At 35.6% G+C, this 27130-nt stretch overlaps 1 protein-coding gene across 4 annotated transcripts in view; it reads right to left on the reverse strand.

Annotated features, from left to right (window-relative positions):
• Positions 1-27130, reverse strand: part of LOC106877877 (transcription initiation factor TFIID subunit 1-like) — a 91776-nt gene that overhangs the window by 16234 nt on the left and 48412 nt on the right. For all 4 annotated transcript variants that reach the window (XM_089361623.1, XM_014926919.3, XM_014926917.3 and 1 more), the window contains 13 exons: positions 26714-26850; positions 25146-25205; positions 23760-23856; positions 22387-22592; positions 20986-21094; positions 18826-18924; positions 17447-17539; positions 15153-15237; positions 12475-12542; positions 9991-10113; positions 7967-8059; positions 6737-6889; positions 1717-1843 (listed from right to left, as the gene is read on the reverse strand). In XM_089361623.1, coding sequence (XP_089217749.1) covers positions 1717-1843; positions 6737-6889; positions 7967-8059; positions 9991-10113; positions 12475-12542; positions 15153-15237; positions 17447-17539; positions 18826-18924; positions 20986-21094; positions 22387-22592; positions 23760-23856; positions 25146-25205; positions 26714-26850 — 1450 coding nt within the window. The remainder of the gene's footprint in view (positions 1-1716; positions 1844-6736; positions 6890-7966; positions 8060-9990; positions 10114-12474; positions 12543-15152; positions 15238-17446; positions 17540-18825; positions 18925-20985; positions 21095-22386; positions 22593-23759; positions 23857-25145; positions 25206-26713; positions 26851-27130) is intronic.

Genomic DNA, 27130 nt, shown 5'->3' on the forward strand with positions numbered 1-27130 from the left:
TTCTCGTGCTGCATCCCTCATGCAATATTCCATATTTTATTAAAATAATAAATTTCCAAAATGATTCAGCGTATTTCAATTGAAAAACATATATGAATGTATCAGTTTTTGTTTAAAAGGTGAAAATATTTCCGAAATACTCACCCAATATGCAAGGACACAGTATATAGTACATACATGCATGTATATATGTATGTATATATTTATGTGTGTGTGTTTGTGTCTGTATTTGTCCCCCCACCACCATTGCTTGACAATCGATGTTGGTGTGTTTGCATCCCTGCAACTTAGCTGTTCAGCAGAAAAGACCGATAGAATAAGCACCGGGCTTACAGGGAATAAGTCCAGGGGTCAATTTCTACGACTAACGGGTGGTGCTCCAGCATAGCCACCACCAAATGACTGAAACAAGTAAAAGAATAAAAGAATACGAGAAAAACGTTCGGTACCACTAAACCAAGAAGGTTCTCTGAATATGTACGATGTGTTTTAAGGCTAAATAATAATTCTGTTTACATTTGCATAACAGATATTTTGGTTGGATTATATAGTTATCAGTTTTACACTTCTTTCTATATTCTGTAACTGTCGCGATATACTTTTCTGCAACAGGCACAAGTTCTGAAATTTGGGAGTGGGGCAGTTAATTAGATCAACCCCAGTACGCAACTGGTACTTAATTTATCGCCCCCAAAAGGATGAAAAGCAAAGTCGACCTCAGCAGAATTTGAATTCAGAACGTAAAGACAGACAAAACACTGCTAAGCATTTTGCCCAAACATTTTTGGGGGATCGAGTAGCATGTGCTCATCACAGTCTGGTAGGGGCCTTTATTGTTGCGGTCATAGTACTGACGCTAAATACTTTTACATATACACACATACATACACAGTTAAGGGAACCCGTGGAAGAGGTAGGCCCAGGAAGACCTGGGCTGAGGTGGTGAGGCAAGACCATGGAACATTGGGCCTCACCGAGGCGATGACTACTGACCGAGACCTTTGGAAATGTGCTGTGCGTGAGAAGACCTGGCAAGCCAAGTGAGATCATTGCCAGTGCCCCTGGACTGGCTCTTGTGCGGGTGGCACATGGGATGCACCATTTTGAGCGTGGCCGTTGCCAGTACCGCCTGACTGGCCTTCATAGGATTTTCGAGCGAGATCGTTGCCAGTGCCCCTGGACTGGCTCTTGTGCGGGTGGCACATAAAAGACACCATTTTGAGCGTGGCCGTTGCCAGTACCGCCTGACTGGCCCTTGTGCGAGTGACACGTAAAAGCACCCACTACACTCTCTGAGTGGTTGGCGTTAGGAAGGGCATCTAGCAGTAGAAACTCTGCCAAATTAGATTGGAGCCTGGTGTTGCCATCCGGTTTCACCAGTCCTCAGTCAAATCGTCCAACCCATGCTAGCATGGAAAGCGGACGTTAAGCGATGATGATGATACACAACTAGTCTGTTTATGATGAAATTCCAATGAAGGAGCCTTTGGTCTGGGGTTACAAACCAGGTCTTTCTCTATTGAACAAACCTAGAAATAAACTAAATAATAGCATCCATACATAGCAAGTTTGCATACATGCATACACACACACAACTCACACACACACACACACACACACACACACATACAACTCACACAAATACAAAAACAACAAATTTCTGCAAAAGTGAGATAAAGCTCCTAAATCCAATAAAATGAAAAATATAATATTCACCCAGAACACTGTTATCATCCATGTTGAGTGATGTTCCAGTCATGATACTGTCTGTTTCGACAGCATCAAGAGCAGCTTCTCGAGCAGCCTGTATATCTCGTTCAAGTTGACTTAAATGTTCATCATACTGCAAATTAATAATAACACAATTAAAGCAAAGTTAACAGCATTGAAATCATTGCACATACACACACATGCACACGCAAGCCTGCATACACACATATCTATATATATACAGAGAGAAAGAGACAGCATTACATGCATACACAATATATATACAAATATATCATCATCATTATAATCCTTTAATGTTTGTGTTTCATGCTGGCTTGGGTTGGACAGTTTGACAGGATCCAACAAGTTGGAGGACTACATCAAATTCCAATGTCTGCTTTGGTATTATTTCTACAGCTGGATACCCTTCCTAATACCAACCAAGTGGGGAGGTGAAGAACACCAGTATAATAAAACCATAGATGAAATATATATATATATATATATATATATATATATATATATATATATATATGTAGTGAAACTACCTCCCGCCATTAGATACAAACTACTATCGCCATTACATACAATCTTCTCATTTAAATATAAATAAATGCGAGCGTAGTAGAGAACCCATTCCTTGTCCATCACGTGACTGATCATTATTCGAATCGGCAACTTCTTCGAACCTTTCCCGCCAGAACGCAAACTGACCAATCACGGCCCCTAATAAGGTCACGTGATAGAGTAAAATTCTAAAGGCATTTGGAGCCCTCTTAACATCAACTCATACCCAATAATTTGTCTCGGTCCAGTTTCTCTTTGAGAACTGTTCCGTGTACCACACGACAGCAGCAGCTTCCAGCGACCACTTCAGCAGCTTCGTCCAGCCACGATGACCTCCGCCGTCGCCACATCAGCAACAAGAGTCTACTACTACTATCCAGCATCATCATCATGACCAACACGATTCTACGAGCACCTACCAAGCAGCCTCTACGCTACCAGCGTCAACACGATTTACTATGTACACCAAACCAAACTCCGCGGCACATCTCTCTCTTCGATTCTGTTAGGTGACTCAGCTTCACCACGGTAAATAAACAGACAAGAGTTCTTAAACAGACAAGAAATTCTCAGCCAGCGATGAACATCTGTATAACAAGAATCACGGCCCGGCATCGATGCCACGACATCACAACTAGTGATCAGCACTGCCACACTCAGCCTCTCCTCACTTTCACATACAGAACTTTTCCTATAGTGTACTAACGATCTGGTATAATTGCTCACGTGTTATTGACTCTCTTTCCATCTGCTGTAATAACTCACATACACACATGTATCACTCACATACACACTTTTCTTTGCATGATGGCCTGTCTTTAATTATGTTATTATATGTCACATTCACACTCTCACACAGACATACATCTTTAACGCTACAATAAATATATCTGTTATTCATCTAATACGGTTGTGGTCTTTCATTGCTGGTCATCTATGTTATCGTCGCATAACATATCATGTATATCATCCATTGATATATATATTTGTATGTTCGACCGTGTGACGCGTTTAAATAAAAGGAGTCCTGTTTTTCCATTCGTCACCATTTCTCCTTTTATGAGTTCGCACGGTCGTCCCTTACATATATATAGGTCTTCAATTTATTTATGAATGTGAAAAAGAAGAAAATGGAGAAATTGGCATATACATTGGATATTCAAATCAATATAGTATGAAATTTTTATCCATACAGACATTTCCATAGCCAATTAAGTCAATTAGAGAAATTAAATTAAATTAATTTAAAATTTTCATATTGCAACTGGTTAATTGGATATTTAGAAACGTTTCTGCAAAAGTGAGATAAATAGTACAGTAGTAATGTTCTTGGAATAAAATGTTAGTAAGAAATGTATACTTAAGTCATCTAGTGTACAAGGGGAAACAACCCAAGTTAAATCCCATCTCAACCTCTGGAATATAGGTAACTTGGTAAAAAGTAATCATACCAAATGGAATGATACAAAACAGAATAATAATATGAGTAGTAATGAAAATATATTTTGTGTTTGTAAAGTTAGAAGTAAATGTTTATTTAAAAATTATTGTAGCAGTTCGACAAAAGAGATCAATAGAATAAGTACTAGGCTTCTAAAGAATAAGTCCTGGGGTCGATTTACTCGACTAAAGGCGGTGCTCCAGCATGGCCACAGTCAAAAGACTGAAACAAGTAAAAGAGTAAAAGTGTAAAGAGTAACCAAAAAACTGTTGTTTACAGCTGTAAAGTGAAATCTGAAAGAAAGAGTTTCTTTTACATAGAGCAACATGCAATTTTATCAAGAAATGCATCTCTAATCACATTTACACCTTTAATAATAGGAACAGATCTTCTTGTACCAGCCTCAGTAAATTTATTTGGGACTTGAACAACAAGAAAAAAAAAATTTTCAGTGGAGTGGGAGATTGTAAGCAAGGCTGCTGCTTATAAGGTTGGAAATTCCTTTTGCTTTCTCTGGCTCGAAGAATTATATCAAGTCCTATATTCCAGGCAGTGCCTCTTAAATACAAGGATTGAGACTGGTTTTTCATATGTTCATGCATGTAAATGGGCTTTCAAAAACTACCATTAGATATGTTATTACGATGAATAAATTAATTATATGTTAAAGCTACTTGTACTTTGAATAGGGATGTAAGTCATGTTTAGCACACTAACATCTGTAACCATATGAATAAAGAATTCTTAGTAGATATCATAGAAATGTTTAAATATTATATTAAAATATTAATATTTAAATATTAATATTTCATCTTAAATACGAGGAAGGAGACTGATTTTTCATGTATTCACACATGTATATGGGTGTTCAAAAACTGCCATCAGTTAAATTACTATTATAAATAATTATATATTAAAGCTACTGGAACTTTGAATCTGTCGATACTTCATGTTTCATTACACTAGCATCTGTAAATATAAGGATGTAAGATTGCTTAGCTGATATAATATTGATATAAAAATACTAATTAAATAATAAAGATGTATATTAGATTTTCTGCACAGGTAGCAGCATAATATGTGGTTCCTATAGATGTAATTAAGCACATTTCTCATGAATATACCATTGATATTTTATAATATAATTCATTAAACTAAATTAAAGATAAAACATGTTAATTTTGTAGTAGTTGTAGCTTTAGTAATTTAAGTTTTTTAATTAAATTTCTATCAATTAGATTTGGTAACGTTTACGTTTTCCTTTGTTTACATGGTTTGTACTGACCATAACTATTGCACACAGATATAGATGATGCAATACTCTAATATGGTAATTAATAAGCAGTTTTTAATACGTCATATTTTTCATTGTCTCTAATATTTTAACAAACGCACACACAATTACATGATGAATGTTACCACTCTCTCTCTCTCTCTCTCTCTCTCTCTAACACCTAGTTCACCCTAGCTGCAACATCACCACCAATAACAACTATTATGCATTACAAACGCATGCACACAACTATTTCAAATATATTTATTTATATATATATATATATATATATGCTCAAAACATTTTTTTTTAAATGCATACATTGCCAAAACACACACATTTGAGTTTGACATGGGTCAATCAACACATTGGAATGTAACTCCTTTCTGGTAAATTCTCCCCTGATGAAATATCCAATTGACCAGTTGCAATATGAAAATTTTAGATTAATTTAATTTAATTTCTCTAACTGAATTAATTGGCTATGGAAACGGTTGTATGGATAAGAATTTGATATTATATTGATTTGAATATCTTTGAATAAACAGATGTCCATATGTAAATTTCTCCATTTTCTTCTTTTTCTCATTCATAAATAATTTAAATACCCATATCAAATAATGCAAAACCAACGTATTTAGTTTTTCACTGAACACGAGAGAACTAGAATGCAAACATCCCTTAAAGGATTATAGGTCCTTGGCATTATTATATATATATACAAAGTCATAATTGACAGAGAAATAGTTTGATGAAATATTATCTAATGATAAGAAAATTCTAATATCATGACAAATTGTTTCATAACTTAAAAACATGCAAATAATTTATAGTAGTATCGTTTTCTTATTTTATCACATCATATATTCTATATGTTTTGTAGAATGATACATTAAGGAGCTTTTTTTTATGAGTACTACTGAATTACTTGAATCCATATATTGTGACTTAAATTTAAATATATATATATGAAATCAAAATATGCAACAGGATATCAAGTAGTAATGTAGTATGACCATTTCAAGCAGCTCCATTTAATTGAACAAAGCAATCATTACATCAATTTAAATTCAGTGCCATCTTCAGCTGCACAAATAAATAAATGGAATTTTAACAAGTAGGACACATTAATATAATTTTTCTTAAATATTTTAACAGAGCAAGATAGAAGAAATTCATGTTGTTGCTATTGTAGCTAAGAACAGACTACAACTTCTAAGAATCACATGGAGCATATATATATATATATATATATATATATATATATATATGTTCATTCATTTTGCATCTGTTTCTTCTTGCAAGCTTGGGTTGAAAGAGGGTTGTTTTGAGGTGGGACTTTTACAGCTGGTCACTCTCACAGTTTCAATGACCACCCACCACTTAAATATACAGCAGACAGAGGCCAACACTTCACTGGTGTAAGAGCAGTAACATTGTCAAAATGACAAGTGTTTCATAAGGACACTCTACTAAATTCATATTCCCTATGGAAAACAAGGATTCCAGGAAATATTCTGCAATGTGGAAAAAGACTGATTTCTAGGCCTTAGATCTAGATGGATGTCTTCAAGAGGATCCTGTCAGAAATCCCTTCTTTGGCTGTAAAGGTTCTGAACCAAAGTTGAACACATCTTTAACAAGTCCTCATGGCAAACACATGGCAAACACATGGTAGAAATATTCAATGAAAAATAAAAACACCAACAAAAAAAGAAAGAAAGAAATATTAAAATGAAACTTGCTTCAGAAAGATTTTCTCTGGCCACATCTACAATTCTCTTGGCAGTATTAGTGTAGCTACTGTCAGGTCCATTGTACTTGACACTGTTAGCAAATATCAACTCCACGTCCTCGATGAATTGGTCTCGATGCTGATACTTATGTAACTGTACATTCTGGAATTGGATAAAACATTATAAAAGATTTAATATTTTGAGATGACTTCACTATCCCATAACAGGACAAATATATGCACAAGCATCACAAAACTGTTATGATTTTGGGATGATAACAGATGAGGGAACATCATGTCCATATCTTGTTTGTGAATTTTCTATGTTTGCTTTGTTGTCTTTTCTATGTTTTTTGACTCACACAAACACACACACACACACAATGGGTTTCTTTCAGCTTCCATGTGCCAAATCCGCTCACAAGGCTTTGGTCAGCCCAAGACTATAGCAGAAGATACTTGCCCAGAGTGTCACGCAGTGGGAATGAACCCGGAACAATTTGGTTGGGAAGTAAGCTTCTTACTACACAGCCATGCCTGTACATGTATGTATGCATATATATATATATATATATATATATATATATATATATATATATATATATATATATATATATATATATATATCTAAATCAAAATAAGCAACACGGATTTTAAAGATGATTGCAGTACGCACGTTTCATGCTACTCCATTTATTTAAGTAATGCGAGCATTACATTAAATGCAATGCATGAATGTATATATGATGGTCTTCTATACAGTGTTTATGTACCAATTTCATTCACAAGGCACTAATCAGCCTAGAACGATATAGTAATACACATACACAGAATTGTGAGCAGGAGGAATTTTCACCAGTTCACACAAAGCAGTTGCTAAAATGCGTTCTTAAAATGCGAACTGGTAGTTCACTTTTGATTAGAGAGCCCTATAAGATCAATTACCACGCAGTCAAATAACTTTTATTGTACAGGAATGTTTATATCTACTGCATTACTATATATGCTATGTGCACATACTGTGTATATTTAAGACCAGCACCTAGCACCTTGAATATCTCAAGTGGATACCATTTTGTTGCAAGCATTCAGTCCAGGCCTTGAGACTGAGGACATCTCCCTCCTTCCCCACCCACTGCTCTCAGAGGCTCCATAAAGGGTCATAGGTATTGTGCTCTCTCCTGACTAGTGTTATTTAGAGCAATTACTGTTACATTTTTTTGTACATTTGCTTACTGACCTTAAGTAGGGTGCTAAGGTCCATTGGTTTCTTAATGACTTCATAATAATCTTTAACAGATTTCTTGTTAACTGGTTGGTGGAATGGCCACGACTGAAATAAGAAATAAAAAGAGAAAGAGATAAAAAGAAAACAGTTATAATCGGAAAAAACAAATATGTTGCTGTTGTTGTGGCATGGCTTGAGGTCAGCCTTAATCAAGCAGGTCTAGGATCAAAGACATTCTAGCCATAGTCATCAAATCTATATATTACCAAATGAGTGTAATATAAATTATGGAAAGTGTCATTCCTTTTATTTAAATAGTATGGTGTGATTTGAATAAGAACTGGCTGTTAATTCTAGTAGATCAAGCAACCACAACATATTCTCCTCTATTGGCTTGTTGTTATTGTTGATTTTATTGTTGTTTTACATCTATTTCCACCACACATCCAACCGTAGAAATCATGCCAAATCAGATTGGAGTCTGGTGCAGCCTTCCAGCTTGCCAGCCCTGGTCAAACCATCCAACCCATGCCAGCAGGGACAACAGACGTTAAATGATGATGATGATGATGATGATGATGATGAGTGCCCTTAGCTGTCCAAGACCAGTGTCATAAACACAATGTTCTGCCTGAATAATTACAAGTTGATGACTACAGAAAGAACCTGGTTTAGGGGTAAATGATAGTGGGTCAATAAAAGACTGAGCAGAGTGGTTTGAATGTGTGAAGATCTGAATGTTAGCGAAATCAGGATAACACCTGTGCCCAGCATCACCTTTCTGGCACTTGTGCCCATGACATGTGTAAGGATTTTCGAGCGAGATCGTTGCCAGTGCCCCTGGACTGGCTCTTGTGCGGGTGGCACATAAAATACACCATTTGAGCGTGGCCGTTTCCAGTACCGCCTGACTGGCCTTCGTAGGATTTTCGAGTGAGACCGTTGCCAGTGCCCCTGGACTGGCTCTTGTGCAGGTGGCACATAAAATACACAATTTTGAGCGTGGCCGTTGCCAGTACCGCCTGACTGTCCTTCATGCGGGTGACACGTAAAAGCACCCACTACACTCTCTGAGTGGTTGGCGTTAGGAAGGGCATCCAGCTGTAGAAACTCTGCCAAATCAGATTGGAGGCTGGTGTTGCCATCCGGTTTCACCAGTCCTCAGTCAAATCGTCCAACCCATGCTAGCATGGAAAGCGGACGTTAAACGATGATGATGATGATGATGAGTGAGAAAGAAGCTTATTCAGGTTGAGTTCATTGGCTGTCTGTGTTTCACTGTTACAATTCATCACATATATAACATATACAACATACGGCTATCCACACTTCATAGTCACATTTCATCACATATATGATGTATATATAGTATATATATGTCGCATAACTATCCATATTTCACAGCTATATTACATTATATATGACAATGTATGTCACATAGCTGTCTATATTTCATCATATACCTAACAAATACATTATATTGTAGTTGTCCATATTTCAATTACATTACATCATGTATACAATATATACATCACATGGCTCTCCCATGTTTTCCTACAAATATTATTGAAATAAAATTCAGAGTAGGCTTGAACTTCTAACAAACAAAGTCTTCACTCAGGTTTCAATTTCTAGTTAAAACTATTTCATTTTACTCAGACCACTAATGTTTCCAGGAAGCATGTGAGCTAAATAGTGTCACTACATAGTCAATGGATCAATTAGAAATAGCAGCCATTTCTCCTTCAAACCACACCATATTGTCCTAAATAATGAGAGGACATCCCATTTTTTTAATATATCTAGGAGTACACTATCTGATGAGTATATATATATGAGAACATTATCTTTCCTTTTTAAGATGGTAGAATCTAATGATACACAAGGAAGATTTGTCAGATATTTCTGGCAGGTCTAGTTACCATGATGAGGCTTCCTCACCAGTGAAGTTCAGTAACAATATGGTGAGTTTGAAGAGAAAAATATCTTTGAAATAAAAACAGAACAAAAGAAGTAAAAAAACCACAAAGACTTACATTTTCAACAATCTTCATTTTTTGTTGAATAATATTTTCTAAAATAAATGAGAATGCAACTTGGTCATCATCATCTAATAATGGGTTGATTGCTTTCTCCAGACGCATCAACTTTTCTTCTTTCTGTAATAAAGTTGTTTAAAATATTTTAAAGATTATTTATAATAATAATAATTTTAATTTTGGCACAATGCCAGCAATTTTGAGGAGATGGGGAATAGTTAACGTCATCAATCCCAGTAACTGGCACTATATTTTACTGATCCTGGAGGGATGAAAAGCAAAGTTGACTTAGTAGGATTTGAACTCAGAATGAAAAGAGTCACATGGAACACCACAAGGTATTTTTTCTGACACTAACAATTCTGCTAGTTGCCACAAAGGTGAAAGATGAGAGACATTGCAAAGACAAATACAAAATGCAGGGTTTTTTTTTTAATCCAGTGAGGAGGGGGGGGGGGAAACAACAACAACAACATTAATTTAAACAGAGTAGAAAGACAAAGACAGCTAAATAAAATTTAGTTGTAATTATTTTCATTGTTATTTTCTTAAATAAAATTTTCAACCATAAAGTCATTTTCAATAGTTTAATAATAAGGAAAATCAACTGCCTCTGTGAAGGCCCATGAGGACAACCTCAAAATTTTGTTGCTGTTTTGTTTTCTTTCTTTCCATTTTGTTTAAACTGAATCGAAGTATGATGGTTGATTTCCCGTTTCATTGTACGTTCAATCGCATGCATCTCCCATTTTCAACCTTACTGCAGTCACGCCAGCTCTGCTCTCAAGCTGTTTTAACAGCTATATACTTCAACCAGTGCTTTTCCTCATAATAGCTACCTTTGAAGCTATAAATCAACTCAGAGATGATGAAAAATCACCGTCATACATTTTTGCAGCTATGTGCCAACCAGTTTAATCAACTCCTGTAAATGTGATGTTCTTGTAATTTGACATTGTCTGTTTTACATGAAGCCATGTACAATTGTAGCAATAAATATGTATATAAATTACCACTCAGGAACAATAAACATTGAAAATGTACAGAGAACAACTTCTGCCACATTCCAGGGAGAAAAACTAGAAGTAGTTCATAGCTTCTGTTACCTTTGATGACCAAGTTAGTAGCGAGGGTGGGTGCTCTGAAAGTGTAGCTGCTAGAATAAGAATAGCCTGGGCAAAGTTCAGAGAGCTCCTACCTTTGCTGGTGACAAAGGCCTCTCACTCAGAGTAAAAGGCAGACTGTATGAACAGCTATGCTACATGGCAATGAAACATGGGCCGTGACTGCTGAGGATATGCGTAAGCTTGCAAGGAACGAAGCCAGTATGCTCCGATGGATGTGTAATGTCAGTGTGCATACTTGACAGAGTATAAGTGCTTTGAGAGAAAAGTTGGACCTAAGAAGCATCAGATGTGGTGTGCAAGAGAGACGACTGCGCTGGTATGGTCATGTGGTACGAATGGATGAGGATAGCTGTGTGAAAAAGTGTCACACCCTAGCTATTGACAGAAACTGTGGAAGAGGTAGACCCAGGAAGACCTGGGACAGGGTGGTGAAGCACAACCTTCGAACATTAGGCCTCACCGAGGCAATGACTAGTGACCAAGATCTTTGGAAATATGCTGTGCTTGAGAAGACCTGGCAAGCCAAGTGAGACCATAACCTGTGGCCTATGCCAGTGGTGGAACCAGCCCACTTAGGCGTACCTTTCTTTCATTGGACACTAAACTCCGCTCGTGAAGACTTGTTGAGGCAAGTGAAATTGGAATCAAATTCGATGACAGCACCACATGACTGGCATCCGTGCTAGTGGAGCGCTAAGAGCACCATCCAAGCGTGATCGTTGCCAGGGCCACTGACTGTCCCCCCATGCTGGTGGCAAGAAAAAAGCACCATTCAAGCACGATTATTAACAGTGTGGCCTTACTGGCACTTGTGCCGGTGGTACGCAGAAAACAACATTCGAGCAAGGGCGTTGCCAGTACCACTGGACTGGCTCCTGTGCGGGTGACACATAAAGAAACACCATTTGAGCGTGGCCATTGCCAGTACCGCCTGACTGGCCCTTGTGCTGGTGGCACGTAAAAGCACCCACTACACACACGGAGTGCTTGGCATTAGGAAGGGCATCCAGCTGTAGAAACTCTGCCAGATCAGATTGGAGCCTGGTGCAGCCATCTGGCTCACCAGTTCCCAGTCAAACTGTCCAACCCATGCCAGCATGGAAAGCAGACGTTAAACAATGATGATGATCATCATCATCATCATATCTTGTTACAATCCACTTCAAATACAACACTTCCAGATACTCTACATTTTAAATAATAATACTCTGAAGGCAACTAATCTATAGGAATTTTCTTATATATATTTACAGTACTGATTCTCTGTGAAGAAGTAAAATCAAGGTTCAAGGTTACTCCTTTATAGATGTCACACAACATTAAAATGAATAGAAACTGTGAAATATGAACCTACCTCTGAAAATTTCTTTATACACAAGTCTAGCATTGACTTGGCTGTGAGAGTAAGTAGATGTTTATCACCTATAATAATAATAATAATAATAATAATAAAAATAATAATAATAATAATAATAATAATAATAATAATAATAATAATAATAATAATAATAATAATAATAATAATAATAATAATAATAATAATAATAATAATAATAATAATAATAATAATAATAATAATAATAATAATAATAATAATAATAATAATAATAATAATAATAATAATAATTGATTCTTTATTTGCCACAGGGACAAGAAATAAGAGACATTACTAAGACAGGACACAAAAACAGTGAATTGAAAAAATAATGAGTTGAAAATGATTATATAAATATAAAATTACATAATGTATAAGAACTAAAGCAGAGAATATCACCTAGGGAAATAGGACTTCTTACAAATCACTGAAACATACTTCAACACTAAGGCCAGTGTCTTCTCCCTGCTAGGAAATTACAAAAAGGAAATTGAGATTGGAACTCTCCAGCAACACAAGCCTCAGCACTCGTTCCTTTATTTCAGGATATTTTTCTGCAGATCAGCCATCTCTCCTGTACTCTTATCACATTATTAAAGTAAAGCTGTTAAACAAGTTGATGAAGAGTTGACTGAAGAGGAAAGTGTTTGTCTTCAGTTTAAGTAATCCTTTTTTTTTTTTTTACCACAGCCATCAGACAGTAGTAAACAACTACCTACCTTTCTTTACTAAAAGAATCTTTACAATGGACTCAAGTGATCTGTCCTTCCCCATTCCCAATGACAGGGTTTGACACAACCCCGCAAGTCAGTAATGTTCAGACATTGACAGAATAGTTCTGTCACTTTACACACATCTTAAGTAGGCACAACTGTTGGCACTGCCATACCCATAGAGTTTTATCTTCTCTACAGTCCATCAAAGATGAAAATATGGCTTAGTTACCATGTTGCATCTCTATCACCCAGGTCAATTCAACAATTTCATTCCCTCAGGTCTAAATGCTTATGCCTTAACTTGGACGATGCAACCTTCACATTTTGTACCAAAGAACTCGTCAAGGCACATTCTCACTACTTGCACATTATAAGCAATACTTTTCCTAATAACCTCTTCATGCCATACTAGCTCATTTTTCCAATCTATTATTTACTAGTTGTAGATCCCTCATAAAACTAATAAATTCTGTCCTAATTTTCATTTTCAATATGTTGATAACTGCTTCTATCAGTTTCTGCTTAACCAGCTTGCTAACCTGATCTCTACAGAGGGAGTGATACATTCACCTTCCGATAACCAGATCCCTGTCTCAATAATCTATGATTACTGTAGATAGTCACAAACTGTGTAGCTCTGATTTGTCCTTATCCACTAAACACAACCTGGAACAGCCAATGTGATTTGAACAAATCCACACTGTTACATTTAGGAAATATATTCAGTCAGTCAGACATATGAAAATGCCTAAGCAGAGTTGAGAAGCTTTTATATTAACCATTTTTATCAGCTACTTTCACATAATCCCAGTATGCATCTACAATACCATTCCAATCACACATTGACACAAATGTATAAGATGTTCCTATGAAGTTTTGCTGCCCAGCCTTCTTCAGGCATCAGAGTATAAACAGCCACAACCCACAAAATATTGCTTTTACTGCCCAAAAAAATGTCTGAACCACCAACCTGCTATGCACATGTAAGAAGATCACCTTTACCTGGAGATTTAGACCTTTCAAAAACAAAACAATTACTCCATTTGATCTGGTTCGATTCCATAAGGCACAAACCTCACAATTATCCAGAAAGAGTGCAAGACTACAAATGGCTAAGAAACTCTGGTCTCACTAACAGCTATTACATTTAAGTTTAGTGACCTGAAGGCATTGAGCAGGTGACCCTGCATCCAGACACCCACATGGTCAGGTGCATTCCTACATCTTACTTTCAACAAAGTATAAGAGAGGGGGGGAGAGAGAGACAGACAGAGACAGACAGAGAGAGACAGACAGAGACAGAGAGAGAGAGAGAGAGAGAGAGAGAGAGACAGACAGAGACAGAGAGAGAGAGACAGACAGAGACAGAGAGAGAGAGACAGACAGAGACAGAGAGAGACAGACAGACAGAGACAGAGAGAGAGAGAGAGACAGAGAGAGAGAGAGAGAGAGACAGAGAGAGAGAGAGAGAGAGAGAGAGAGAGAGACAGATCGACAGCTACATTACTAATGAGTTTAATAGTGAAGGGTTAATTCAAAATAGAGATCAAATTGTTAATATTCCAGTTAATAAAAGAAGGATATAATTATTGAAGGTGAATATCAATGAAGAACTGATTGGTGCCAATAACAAACAACAGAATTGTTCTCGTCTAAACTACTAGGACTGAGTTTAAAGTTCAAATCTACCATGAATTTCAATTTAAGCTTCATTTTATATTGAAGTTAAATTTTTTTTTCCAATCTCACCACCCAACCAATATCACAATAACCACAACCATCACCATGACCACCACTACCATCCTACACCTACCGATCTGATATCAGTTTAAGAATCCCAAATTGCTGTTCCTGAACAAATAACATTTATATTTAGCAGTTACTGCAGTCAAAACATTTGCTGAATAAACAGACTCTCTATATTTACCACAGCAAACTTACCATTATACATTTTACTGTTGATTGACATTTGATTAACATCAGTTAAGAATTCTTCGCGAGAAGTATATTTCTTTCTCCGAACATTCTGGAACAAGATTACAACAAAACAGATATTTAAAGTTGATCATATAAGTTTATAATAAAAGTAAAAGACAATGTAAGTTAGTCCTTACCAATAATATTTAAAATTTTATAAATACTATAATTTATAAATACTACCTTCTTATGAGGAAAGAACAACAAAAACTAATATCTTGGATGAACTGTAAGGATTCTTTAGATTAAAATAACATTATTGTCACAGAACTATCAACATTTGATAACATGCAAGCATGACTGATTGGTTAAGATGTTACTTCCTAAATATGCATGTGGTTTCGGGTTCAGTCCCACTGCACCCCACGTTGGGCAAGCGCCTTCTAATAAAGTCAGCCAAAACCTTGTGAGAGGAAATGGTAGATGGAAACTGAAAAAAACCTGTTATATACATAAGTGTGTGTGTGTGTCCCTGTTTGCCTTCACAACACATGATTATAAATGAGTGTCATTCATTTCCAATCTTCTGTAAAAAAACATCTCTGACCATGGGGAAATACTATTTGCTTGGAAACAGTGAGAGTTGGCAACAGTAAGGCCATCATGCCAGAGAAAATCTACCTCGATGAATTCTGTGTCAGCCATGCAAGCATGGTAAAGTGGATATTAAAATGATGATGACTTATCAACATTTGAATAATTTACAAACACACACTTACACACAAATTGCTTAAGATTGTAAGATGTGATTTTCAGGAAGATTTAGCTGCTATTTCCAACAGGCTGAGTAACTATTATTGTTGTTGTCTCACTATAGTCAGCCTCAGTCAAGCACTCTGCCATGACCATCCTGTCTTTTGTTTTAAACAGTGTACATCACAGAACACATTATCTAACGTATTATTCCAATTTTAAGTCAGTAGGATATAATTTGATGGACATTTGGTTTCTATTTCTGGCAGGCTGAATAACCATGTGGTGGACCCTGAATGTTGTTGGTATTGATCTTGTTATAAAATAATCTCAAATGAGTTTGATCAGTGTTGTTAATATCCAACTATTTTGGATCAATACAAATCTCACACATACCAAGACATATCCCCAACACTGAACCAATCTCATTTTGTCCCATCACACTATCTACTCTCTATAGCAGATATTACATCATTTCCAGCCAAAATAACTCAACATTTTTATTTAGGAGAAGGATTCACTTTCCATTTCTCTTTTGATTCTGTTTTGCTACTATTTCATATTCCTAAGGCAACAAACTGACAAATCATTAGCAAGTCAGGCAAAAAAGCTTAGCAGCATTTTGTCCATCATTACACTCTAGTTCAAATTCTGCTGAGGTGGATGTTGCTTCCATCCTTTCAGAGTTGATAAAGTAAGTACCAGTTGAGTACTGGGGTCAATTTAATTGACTCGGCCCCTCTCCCAAAACTGCTGGCCTTGTGCCAAAATTTGAAACCAATATTTCATATTCTTTTTATTACAAGTATTTCAATTCAATTTCTTTCCAGCATTTCAAGTTCATTTTACTATGATATTTTCAGTTAGTATGGTTTTATCAAATTTAGGCATTTGTATATCTGTTCAAATAATTGTTTTTTACAAGGTGCCCTTCCACCTACCATGACTCATTCAACTATAAAGTAAGAGGTGGGAAGTTTTAATACCTCCACATAGCTTTATGAACCAATACTTAGTTCCAATTTCATTAAACTAAACATCTCCTGGATAATCTATCACAGGAAGCATTCCCTGATGATCTGGTGCCTTTTTCCTTGAGAATAAGGTGAAGTGAGGTAATGTGGAATAGGTATCCTGCCAAAAGACACAAATAAAAATAGCTGATATGAACTTAAGAACTAGGAGCTGATGATTTCTGCAACTCTAATCATTCAATCATTTCATCTCTAGATGCAATAAAGAGTCACACCCATTTCTCAACCAAACTCACTGAGCCAAGCAGCATTCTATGTTGAACCAGAAACACAATATCTACTGTACTTATAATACTTTTTAAACCAAGCAACATAAATATTGCCAATTGTCAAGAATTTCCAGGTCACAATAACTCCATTTCATAAATAAATATGAAATGTTTCTAAGCTGGGAACTGAAACTATGTCTGCTGGATGAAAGCCAACAACACTAACCACCAGTCCACAAGCAAATGAGACTATATAAAGAAAAAGCAAGATTTCTTATATAAAGACATCAGTGAAAATGAAATGTTTAAAACAATTTCTAACCTCTCTTAAAGTCTGAAGATCCATAGGGTCTTTCACAATGTCATAATAGTCAGTCACTTTTTTAGGATTGACAGGGAATAGAAATTGTTGCGTCTGTAAATAGAAAACATTAAAATAATGACAAAAATATGAACACTCACTTTATACAGTATTAATAATACACACACACACACACACACACACACACACACACACACAAACACACACAAACACACATTTATATATATCTATAAGCACCAATGTCATTTGTCTTGAAATGTTACCATCTCATAACTAATCTTAAATTTCTTAGAAAAATCCCAACCTCTACCCAGAATGACGTGAGAATAAAATATACTCGGTTCAAGGTGCCCTTGGAGTAATACAGATTCAAGAGAGTGTGAAAGACTGCTGGTTTTCCCTGTACCTCACACGAATACATTCTCTTTGTATCACATGCACACACACACACACACACACACACTTATCTCTCTTAGATACTGCAGTAGTTTAAAATTCACATTTAAAAATCACATTTTTGAAAAGTTGGTATGCAACTTTCAATATCATGGAAGGTATAATATAGATGCAGCACAGAATTTTGTCAGTGAACAGGTCGCGGTCTCAAAGCGACGAAAATATTTTGGCAAATTAAATTTAAATGTTGAAGTGAATCTAACGTTTTTTGTGTGTTTCTTAAATGTCTTATAAATACCTTCCATGCTGCAATTGTTTTCGTTCCAGCACACAATCTCAGATCAGGTCGCTTGCCATGCAAGTACATCTCCAGAATATAATTTATTTTCTAAATACTTTGCATTTAAATTTGTATAAAATATTATACCATGTAACTTACACTCGAGATACAATTCCCGCTTTCAAATAACTTCATTTGGTATCACATGTCTTCAGCAAGAAGGATGGTTGCCAAATTCCAACATTCAGGGGCAGATTTAACAATTTTTCTTTTCCTTTTATCTTAAATAAGTGTTTCACCATATCAAAACATCAGTTACCTGTATATCTTTAAAATCACAGTTGCCAGTATATCTGTGTTCATATCACAGTGACCAGTATATCTGTGAAAATATCAGTTACCTGTATACCTGTGTTTATATCACAGTTACCAGTATATCTGTAAATATCAGTTACCAGTATATCTGTTTAAATATCACAGTTGCCAGTATATCAGTGTTCATATCACAGTGACCAGGATATCTGTGAAAATATAAGTTACCTGTATACCTGTGTTTATATCACAGTTACCAGTATATCTGTGTTTATATCACAGTTACCAGTATATTTGTGTTAATATCACAGTTACCATTACATCTGTGTTAATTAGTCATAAGATACACCAAAAAAACAAATGAAATAAAACCACATCTAAGGGGACTTACATTAGGGAGATCCCTCATTTCATTTAATATTGATTCAAAGATGGAGGAGAGAGTAACCAAGGGATCTGTTCGGCGTCGATTCGAAGACTGTTTGGGTTTCTACAAAACAAAAGAAACATGAAAGGCATCGAACATTAGATTATTGATTTGGTTTGCAGGTGAACCAGAAACAGTTCAGCTGTGGACAATGAGGTTTTGTAGTGTTTAGTTACATCCCTTAATGTTCTAAGTTAAAATTGCTGAAGTTAATTTTTTGTTTTTCTAGGATCAATAAAAGAAGTACAAAGCATTCACTGAAGGTTTAATTCAACTGGCCCCACAGTCCTTCCATAAGATTTTCTGACTTTATGGCCAAAATACAAAATCATTTTCATTATCCCTGTTACAACAATGGATTACAGAATTGGTAAATTATCAGAGAAAAAATGTCTTGTAGCATTTACTGATGCTTGTTTAAAGTCTCAGTTCAAATTGCACTAAAATGAACTTTGCCCTTCACAGTTAGTAAATTCTAATTATCTGTAACTGCCTCCAAAATTTGTGATCTTTTATTTATAAGTGAAATCATTATTATCAGCAGTGCAGCATGCTGATAGAATCATTGAAGCACCTGACAAAATGCCTAAGAGTATTTCATCCAGCTCTTTATATTCTGAGTTCAACCCCAGCCAAGGCCAACTTTGTCTTTCATCCTTCCAGGGTCAATGAAATAAAGTACCAGTCAAGTACTGAGATCAAAAGTATAGACCAGCCCCTCTCCTCAAAGTTGCTGACCTTCTATCAATATTGATTTCAAAATCTGGCCTAAGGCCTTCTATCTAAATTGGAAATTATTTTTATTAACATTGTATATCACCAAAGACTGACTCTTTGAATTCACTTCCAATCAGAAACGTCTATTAAATCATAATTTAATTGTAGTTTGACTATGTACACAGGCAAGAGTCGTGAACTGTCTCAAGAAATTAAATTAAATTTTAAAAAGTAATCCAGGCATGGCTGTGTGGTAAGAAGCTTGCTTCCCAACCATGTAGTCCGGGGTTCAGTCCCACTGCATGACACCTTGGACAAGTGTCTTCTACTACAGGCTCAAACCAACTAATGCCTTGTGAGTGGATTTTTTAGTCAGAAACTGAAAGAAGCCCATTGTTTGTTTGTGTGTGTGTGTGTGTGTGTGTGTGTGTGTGTGTGTTTGTGTGTGTGTGTGTGTGTGTGTGTGTGTGTGTGTGTGTGTGTGTGTGTGTGTGTGTCCGTGTCCAACACTACTTGATAACTGATGCTGGTGTGTTTACATCCCCGTAACTTAGCAGTTTGGCAAAAGAGGTTGACAGAATAAGTGCCAGGCTTTTAAAAAAGTACAAGAGTCGATTCTTTTGACTACAAATTCTTCAAGGCACGCCCACAGTCTAATGACTGAAACAAGTAAAAGATAAAAAGAATAAAAGATAACCAAATGGCAAATAATTAACCTTTCAAATCAGTTGAGCAACAAATTTGTTCCTCTAGATTCTGAATTCATATTCTTCCAACTTAGGTTTGTTTACTCTTCCCTCACCCCACCCCTACGACATGATAGGCACCAAAAGATATGTGGAAAGAATGATTCATTCAGTTCTTTTTCCTTCTTCATATCTGTGGCCTTGTGGGAAAGGTAAGTAAACAATAATTAATCTTATTCCATACCGAAGGACTTGATAAGACCAGCTTCTAACCCTGGGTGTCTGTAGTACTTTAACTGGAGAAGAAATAAATTTCCTCTTGGATGGAATGCAAGTCCATTGCAGCCAACTCTTATTAAAAGACCTGATTTCTATCTACAACTTGCACCAATGTAACGAACCATTAATGAAGGCAGTGAAGAAACCTCGCTTTGTTTAATCAAGGCAGAGTTGAATTGGATGACAACAACAACAACATATAATTATAAGCCAACAAAGGAGCCTCTACATGGTCAATCCAAATGCTACAAATAGCAGCCAAATCATCTGTAAATTACTCGCTATTATCTAACAAAAAGAAGAACACTTTGGATGATATAATCCTAGATACTCCTAAAAGACTTTAATCAAAGTTATCCTGGAACTAAACAATAACATGTGTAGTTAGTCAGGTCATATTTATAAAAAAAGTAGGAGAAAAGGATGCAATAAAGAGCCTTACCTTGAGGTAATCACAGTGAACCACACTTCCTGTACGGCGTTTCTTCTTTGTTTCCACAGCTTGCTTTGGAAATTTGAGCAACAGAGATTTCCGGCGCATTTGATCAGCACTGAAATAGTGAAAAAGAAAATATGAAAGTAAACTCTTGTCTACGATTGATAGAAGTACTTATTAATTAGAATAATCTCCTTAGTCCCTAAATTACCAATATTCTTTCTTTCAATTTCCAATGTGGTTATTTTGAGAATAACCATAACAATCTGGTAATGGCATCTCTCCAGATGTTTTTTAACAGAAAACGATCATCACTCTCAACTCTTAAAAAAATGGAAGCTAGAATACTGAGATCACATAGTAAGAGCACAAGATGTATAAAGTCTATTTCTAGAAGGAGAGATAAATGACAAACATTTGAGAAGAAGACCAAAGTTTAATTGGTTTTAATAACATCAAGGATTAAAGCGGTGAGCCAGTAGAATCATAAGCATGTCAGGCAAAATGCTTAGCAGCATTTCATCCTTCTTTACATTCTGAGTTCAAATTCCATCAAGGTCGACTTTCCCTTTCATCTTTTCAGGGTCAATAAAATAAGTACCAGTTGATTACGGGTGGGGGCAGGTTTCTGAAACATGGGTATTAAACAGAAGCACTGATTGCAAATTACACATCTTCATTACAGAACTCCTTCACTTCTATCTAAGTTACTTCAGCAACAGGTGTTATTATCTACTTTCAAGGAGCCCTTTATGTATTTGAAAATATACATTTCATGACTTCTCTAACCACTAAGTACTCAAACATATGCAACATGCAAAGACTTTCTCAATCAGCCTGCCTCTAGTGATACTGCATCTCTTGTGCACCCTATTTTATACTGGGTGCATCATACTGAATTCCTACCTATTCCTTTTCTATACACTGACTATAGGCATGATCAGTATACAGGAAACGAATGGTATAAAACTTTCTGTTAAAGATTATATTGGCTAGATATGAAGCCCTAGACAGACATATTCTCTAGAAAGGTGTTAAGCAACTCAATAATTATTGAAAACTAGACACAATAGTAAAAAAAAAAAACAGTATTCTATAAAAACTTGCAGGAATATAAAACCATACTGAAACATGGTGGAAATTACACTGCAAACCTACTGAAGTGGACATTAATTTTGGATACTGCTTCTAATTAAAACACTAATTATAACAGTCAATTATTGACATTATTTCTAATTAAGACAGTAATTGCAACAATTAAATCTAGATGCTGTATTTAATTAAAACAGTGATTAGAAAATGCTAATTATGGATGCTATTTTTAATTAAGATACTAATTATAACAGTTAAATCTGGATACTTCTTCTAATTATGACTCATAATAAACAGTTAATTATGGATACTCACTGCTCAACAAGATTCTTTGAGATGACGATCTTTGTCCCTTCTACATTAATAAGATCGTGGTCAGAAAGTAGGTTCTTTTCTTCTTCTTCTTCCTGTTCTTCAGTCATAGCAACCTGTACAGGGGCTGAGGGCCCAACTTTTTGATACAGGGGGCATTCTTTGTTTGTACGCATATGACCAATCTGACCACAAGCACCACATTTTAACTAAAATAAAAAGCAAATATAGTAAGCATATATAGAAGATATGTAGTACCTGGCCAAAGATCATTTTCTGTAATATAGGATGACACGAGTATCCAACTACTCCAATAATTCTGAATTTGAAAAAGTTTAAAGACCTGCAAAAGGGTCAGAAGGACCAAATTTTCAGATGTGGAGAAAGGTGGGTGCACATTTCAGGTTTACACAAATATATAATTAATTTATTTACAAGCAGTGGATTTTCATTAAAATAATAAATACAGAAATTATTTGGTGGGTAAGATGGAGAGAATTATTAAACACTAATAATAAAAGACTTGTATAAGGAAGGGACAACTGAGAAGTTATTTAAAACAAACTTCTATAACTGAAATCTATAAATCAAGAAAGGAAAAGGTATCCATTTCTTTCAACAGTCCTGTATTTACCAAAAGCAAACTAACATATGTAAACTAACATAATGCAAACTAATATAAAGAAATCATTTGTTAATATTTTTGAGGATAACAGGCAAAATGCTTAGTGGCATTTTGTCCATTTTCACATTTTGAATTCAAATTCTGCTGAAGCTGACTCTGCCTTTTGTCCTTTCAGGGTCAATAAAATAAGTTAAAGACTGGTGTTGGTGTCATCAACATACCAACTCCCCAAAAATTGTTGGACTTGTGCCAAAATTTGAAATCAATATTTTGAGGGTGGTGCCATTTGAGCATCAGGCAACCTTAGAGTATCTAGTAACATCCCTTTATGTTGTAAGTTCAAATCTCACCTAAGTCGACTTTAACTTTCATTTTTCTGAGTTCAATAAAATATAGTGTTTGTTAATTACTGACATTGATTTAATTAACTATAATCATCCCACCAAACCGGTGGCCTTATTAGAACTAAGGCCACCAGTTTGGGGTGAATGAAAGTTTCTACTTAATCAAATCAACCTCAGTATTTTATCAGCCCCAGATGGATGAAAGACAACTTGACGCTAGAAATTTAGAAATAATTATTTTGAAATAAGCTAATACCAGTCCCTGGTTAGAAGATTAATATGAAGTAACCCTTAGATAGCGCTATCACCTAGTTGAAATGGTTAATTAGATGGGGTTGCCCTGTAGACAATTTCCCTCCTACCCTATGACGAGTCCCTATTTAACAATTTACCTATAATTTACCTACCTTTAGTAGAGGAGTCTCTTTCTTTTTCTTTTTCTTAATTGGTGCAACTTTTTCTTTCTCTTGGTTACGCTTGATTCTTCGCAATTGTTCTTGTATTCTGCAAAACAAATGAACAGCGGAAAACATGATAAATAAACATTTTATAAATAGGTAACAGATTAGTAATAATAAATTCCTTGGCTGTCATCCATCTTCCTCTACATATTATACAATAAATATGTTACTAGACACAATAAAAAGCTGTATGATGAATACATGAAAAATATAAACCAGTTAAACTGTTTAATGTGTTTAGCTGTAAAAAGTAAATAGTGCTGACAAAACCATTTATCTATACTATAAATTGCAGTGTTCTTGATTGCTTGATTGATTGATTGATTGATTGAGTGTCGGCAGATTCACTCGAGAACGGTGCAGTGGAATCGCGTGAAATTCAGCACAGAGCGGCAGCATGGTCCGCTCATGTTCAGGAGATTTTTATTGCCCTCCAACTCCCATGGTTACCGAGATAATCGATTATTACTTTTTAAGATAGGAATATCCCATTCAATTTTACGAAAAACCAGCACAATAAAGATTATTTTTTTCCAAGTAATGTGGCTGGGTTTGTTTTTCGAAAATTTTAATCAGAGGCACAGAAAAAAAATAATTTCAATTTTTTGTGCATTAAAAAAAAAAAGCTATAGCTTACGCTCTTTCTAATTACTATGTTTTTTTTTACTTCAGTTACAAATGTCTTCAAACGTCGACATTCAAACAGCTTTTCCATATTGAGACAAACGGACTCTACACAATTGTATCCATCCAGGAACGCGTTTTCAGTAATTGAAATTCACAATTCTAATCAGTGTACATGAATGTCCAACCTATGATTGATCTTGAACAGTTTCGATTAACATTCTTGTGTCGCCAATACAACAACCGCGCTACCATATATTTTTCTTTTAAGGTGAGGTTATACCATAAATAAGGTTCCATGACTACATGGGGCTATGGGTACACACATGAAGTTAGTTTTACAATATCGACCCGCAAAATCCACCACACTGCCTGAGTGAAACCGGGAAAAACAGCTAGTAAGATATATATATATATATGCTTTCAGTGCGAATGGTTTTGTTATATGGCGCCGTGTTTTACAATCCTATCAATAATAATAATGGTATTTATATAAGCTCAAAGCTTATGGCAATCACCGTGCAATTACTAAGGGTATATATATATATATATATATATATATATATATATATATACATATGATTACATATATGTGTGTGTGTGTGTGCATAGATATATTTATATTGTGTGTGCAGGTGTACGTGTGTATGTGTGCATGTGTGAAGTTGTGATGAATTTTAATCGAAGCAGGGAAAGTAAACAACCGACCTTCTTCGTTCTTTCTTCATCTCTTCCTTCACCTGATCATCAAGGGTAGCAAATTGCTTACTGGAAATAATAATACACAGAAAGAATATGAAAATACATGTATAATTATGCAGTACCATACAGAGTGAAAGCAAGATAAAGAGAGAGGGGGAGGAGGGAGAGAGAAAATAGTAGTAACAATATTTATATTACATAAATAATAGTTAAATTTCCCTCAAATCAGTTTACCTTATTAAGAAAAAAGAAAGGACACAAATGAAATCTTAGATATGCAAAAAAAAAGAGAAATAGGTTGGTACTGTCTTGAACCCTAACCTTTGTTTAGATGCCTGCTCCATCAAAGCATCAGAGCTGCCCTAAAGTCTAAACAACCCCTGCAACATGGTATTTAGCTTCAACATAGTGGTATTTAGCTTTTCATGTTCTGAGTTTGAAGCCACTGCATCACTAGCAGAACTGAAATATTTTCCATGGACACAGCATTGAGCTACCAGCTGATAGATCATGAGTATAACACTGCAGGTATTTGGGTTAATTCTATATATCTCAGGACATTTAGATAGTTTTGTTTTTGTTATTTTACATGTGTTAATCAGAAGAGGAAATATAACCTCCACCCCACATATGATCCTTTATTATTTTCAGGACTTCTGAAACTTGTGAAAGGAAGTGAAGTTCTCCTCAAACCAGAGACATGTCTCGAATACTTGCAACAAAATTAAAAGTAACCCATTAAAAGTAAACCAGGTGATGGATTCAACCTACTGCCCAAGAATAGGAAAAGTTCTTCCACACAAGAGTAAGTAGATCCTGAGTTCAAACCTAAGGCAGGTATTTTGATGTGTTTTCAAGAGGCTAGTCCACTTTAATTCTACATTGCCTCATTACTCCAGTTGTTCCCTCTAACAGGTCCTCTTTGGAGAAGGCAACCTGCTATCGACCTGCCCCTGACCACCACCACCACATTGGTATCTTATCCAAAGAAAGAATCATCTTTTCATTTAGTTAACAGTGTTAAACCACAGCTAAGCACTGATCCTTGAAAAGCTTTTGAGAGTTTAAGTAGACTCATTGACATAACATAATTACTCCTCACACACACAAGGGGACCTCTATGTGGTTGCTGGACTTGCTAGACGATGACAACAACAACAGCATTAGTAGCAGCAACAGTGGCACCACCACCACCACCACCACCATCATCATCATTTAGTGTCCACTTTCAAATGATGTCAATGATGATTATCAAACCAGTCCAATGACCACACAGAGCCTTCCTTGTATCTGCAAAGTATTCATGTGACATCAATAAGGCGACTTAAACTATCAATGACATTCTCACTATGCATAGGCCAAGTGCAAAATTATCATGTTTGAATTACTTTTGTTCATAGATTAACTCAGAGTGAGCTGACCAGAGGCTAAACAACAACTACAAACTACATCAAGAACTTTTCATACCATTATTTCAGTTATTTCTCTCTCTAGTAAGGTATATATTAAGGTATATATTGACTGAACAGATTCAGAAATGATGAAAGAAAGAAGGTAAAGATTAATCCACTAACATAAATGCAGGATCCTTTGTTTGTCTTATCCTCACATAAGTGTCTATCACAGCTGGTTTGCGGACAATTTCAGATCGAGTAAACTCCTTTCCTGATTCGTCTCGGAATGTACGAGTAATTTTTAATTTCCTGCCACCCTAGATAAAAAAGAAAAAAATTATTTGATTAATAAATTCATGTATTGTATTGTAGTATCGTTGCTGTGGGACAGTAATAAACTTCTGGAAAGTTATGTTTGCAAAGTGATTTTGATTCTAATTTAGGTCATTTTCGTAATCTTACTCTTCATAATTTTCTCCTTCCTTGAGAAGTTTAGCACCTCTTCCTTGTAATATCTTCTGCAGAATCCTTGTAACATGACACATTTCAAACCCAAAACCAACCTTGGCAATGCTGCAGTATTTCACTATTTGTTGT

The sequence above is a fragment of the Octopus bimaculoides genome, chromosome 13 (genome assembly GCF_046866305.1).
Source record: "Octopus bimaculoides isolate indiv1 chromosome 13, ASM4686630v1, whole genome shotgun sequence".
Classification (NCBI taxonomy): Eukaryota; Metazoa; Mollusca; class Cephalopoda; order Octopoda; family Octopodidae; genus Octopus; species Octopus bimaculoides.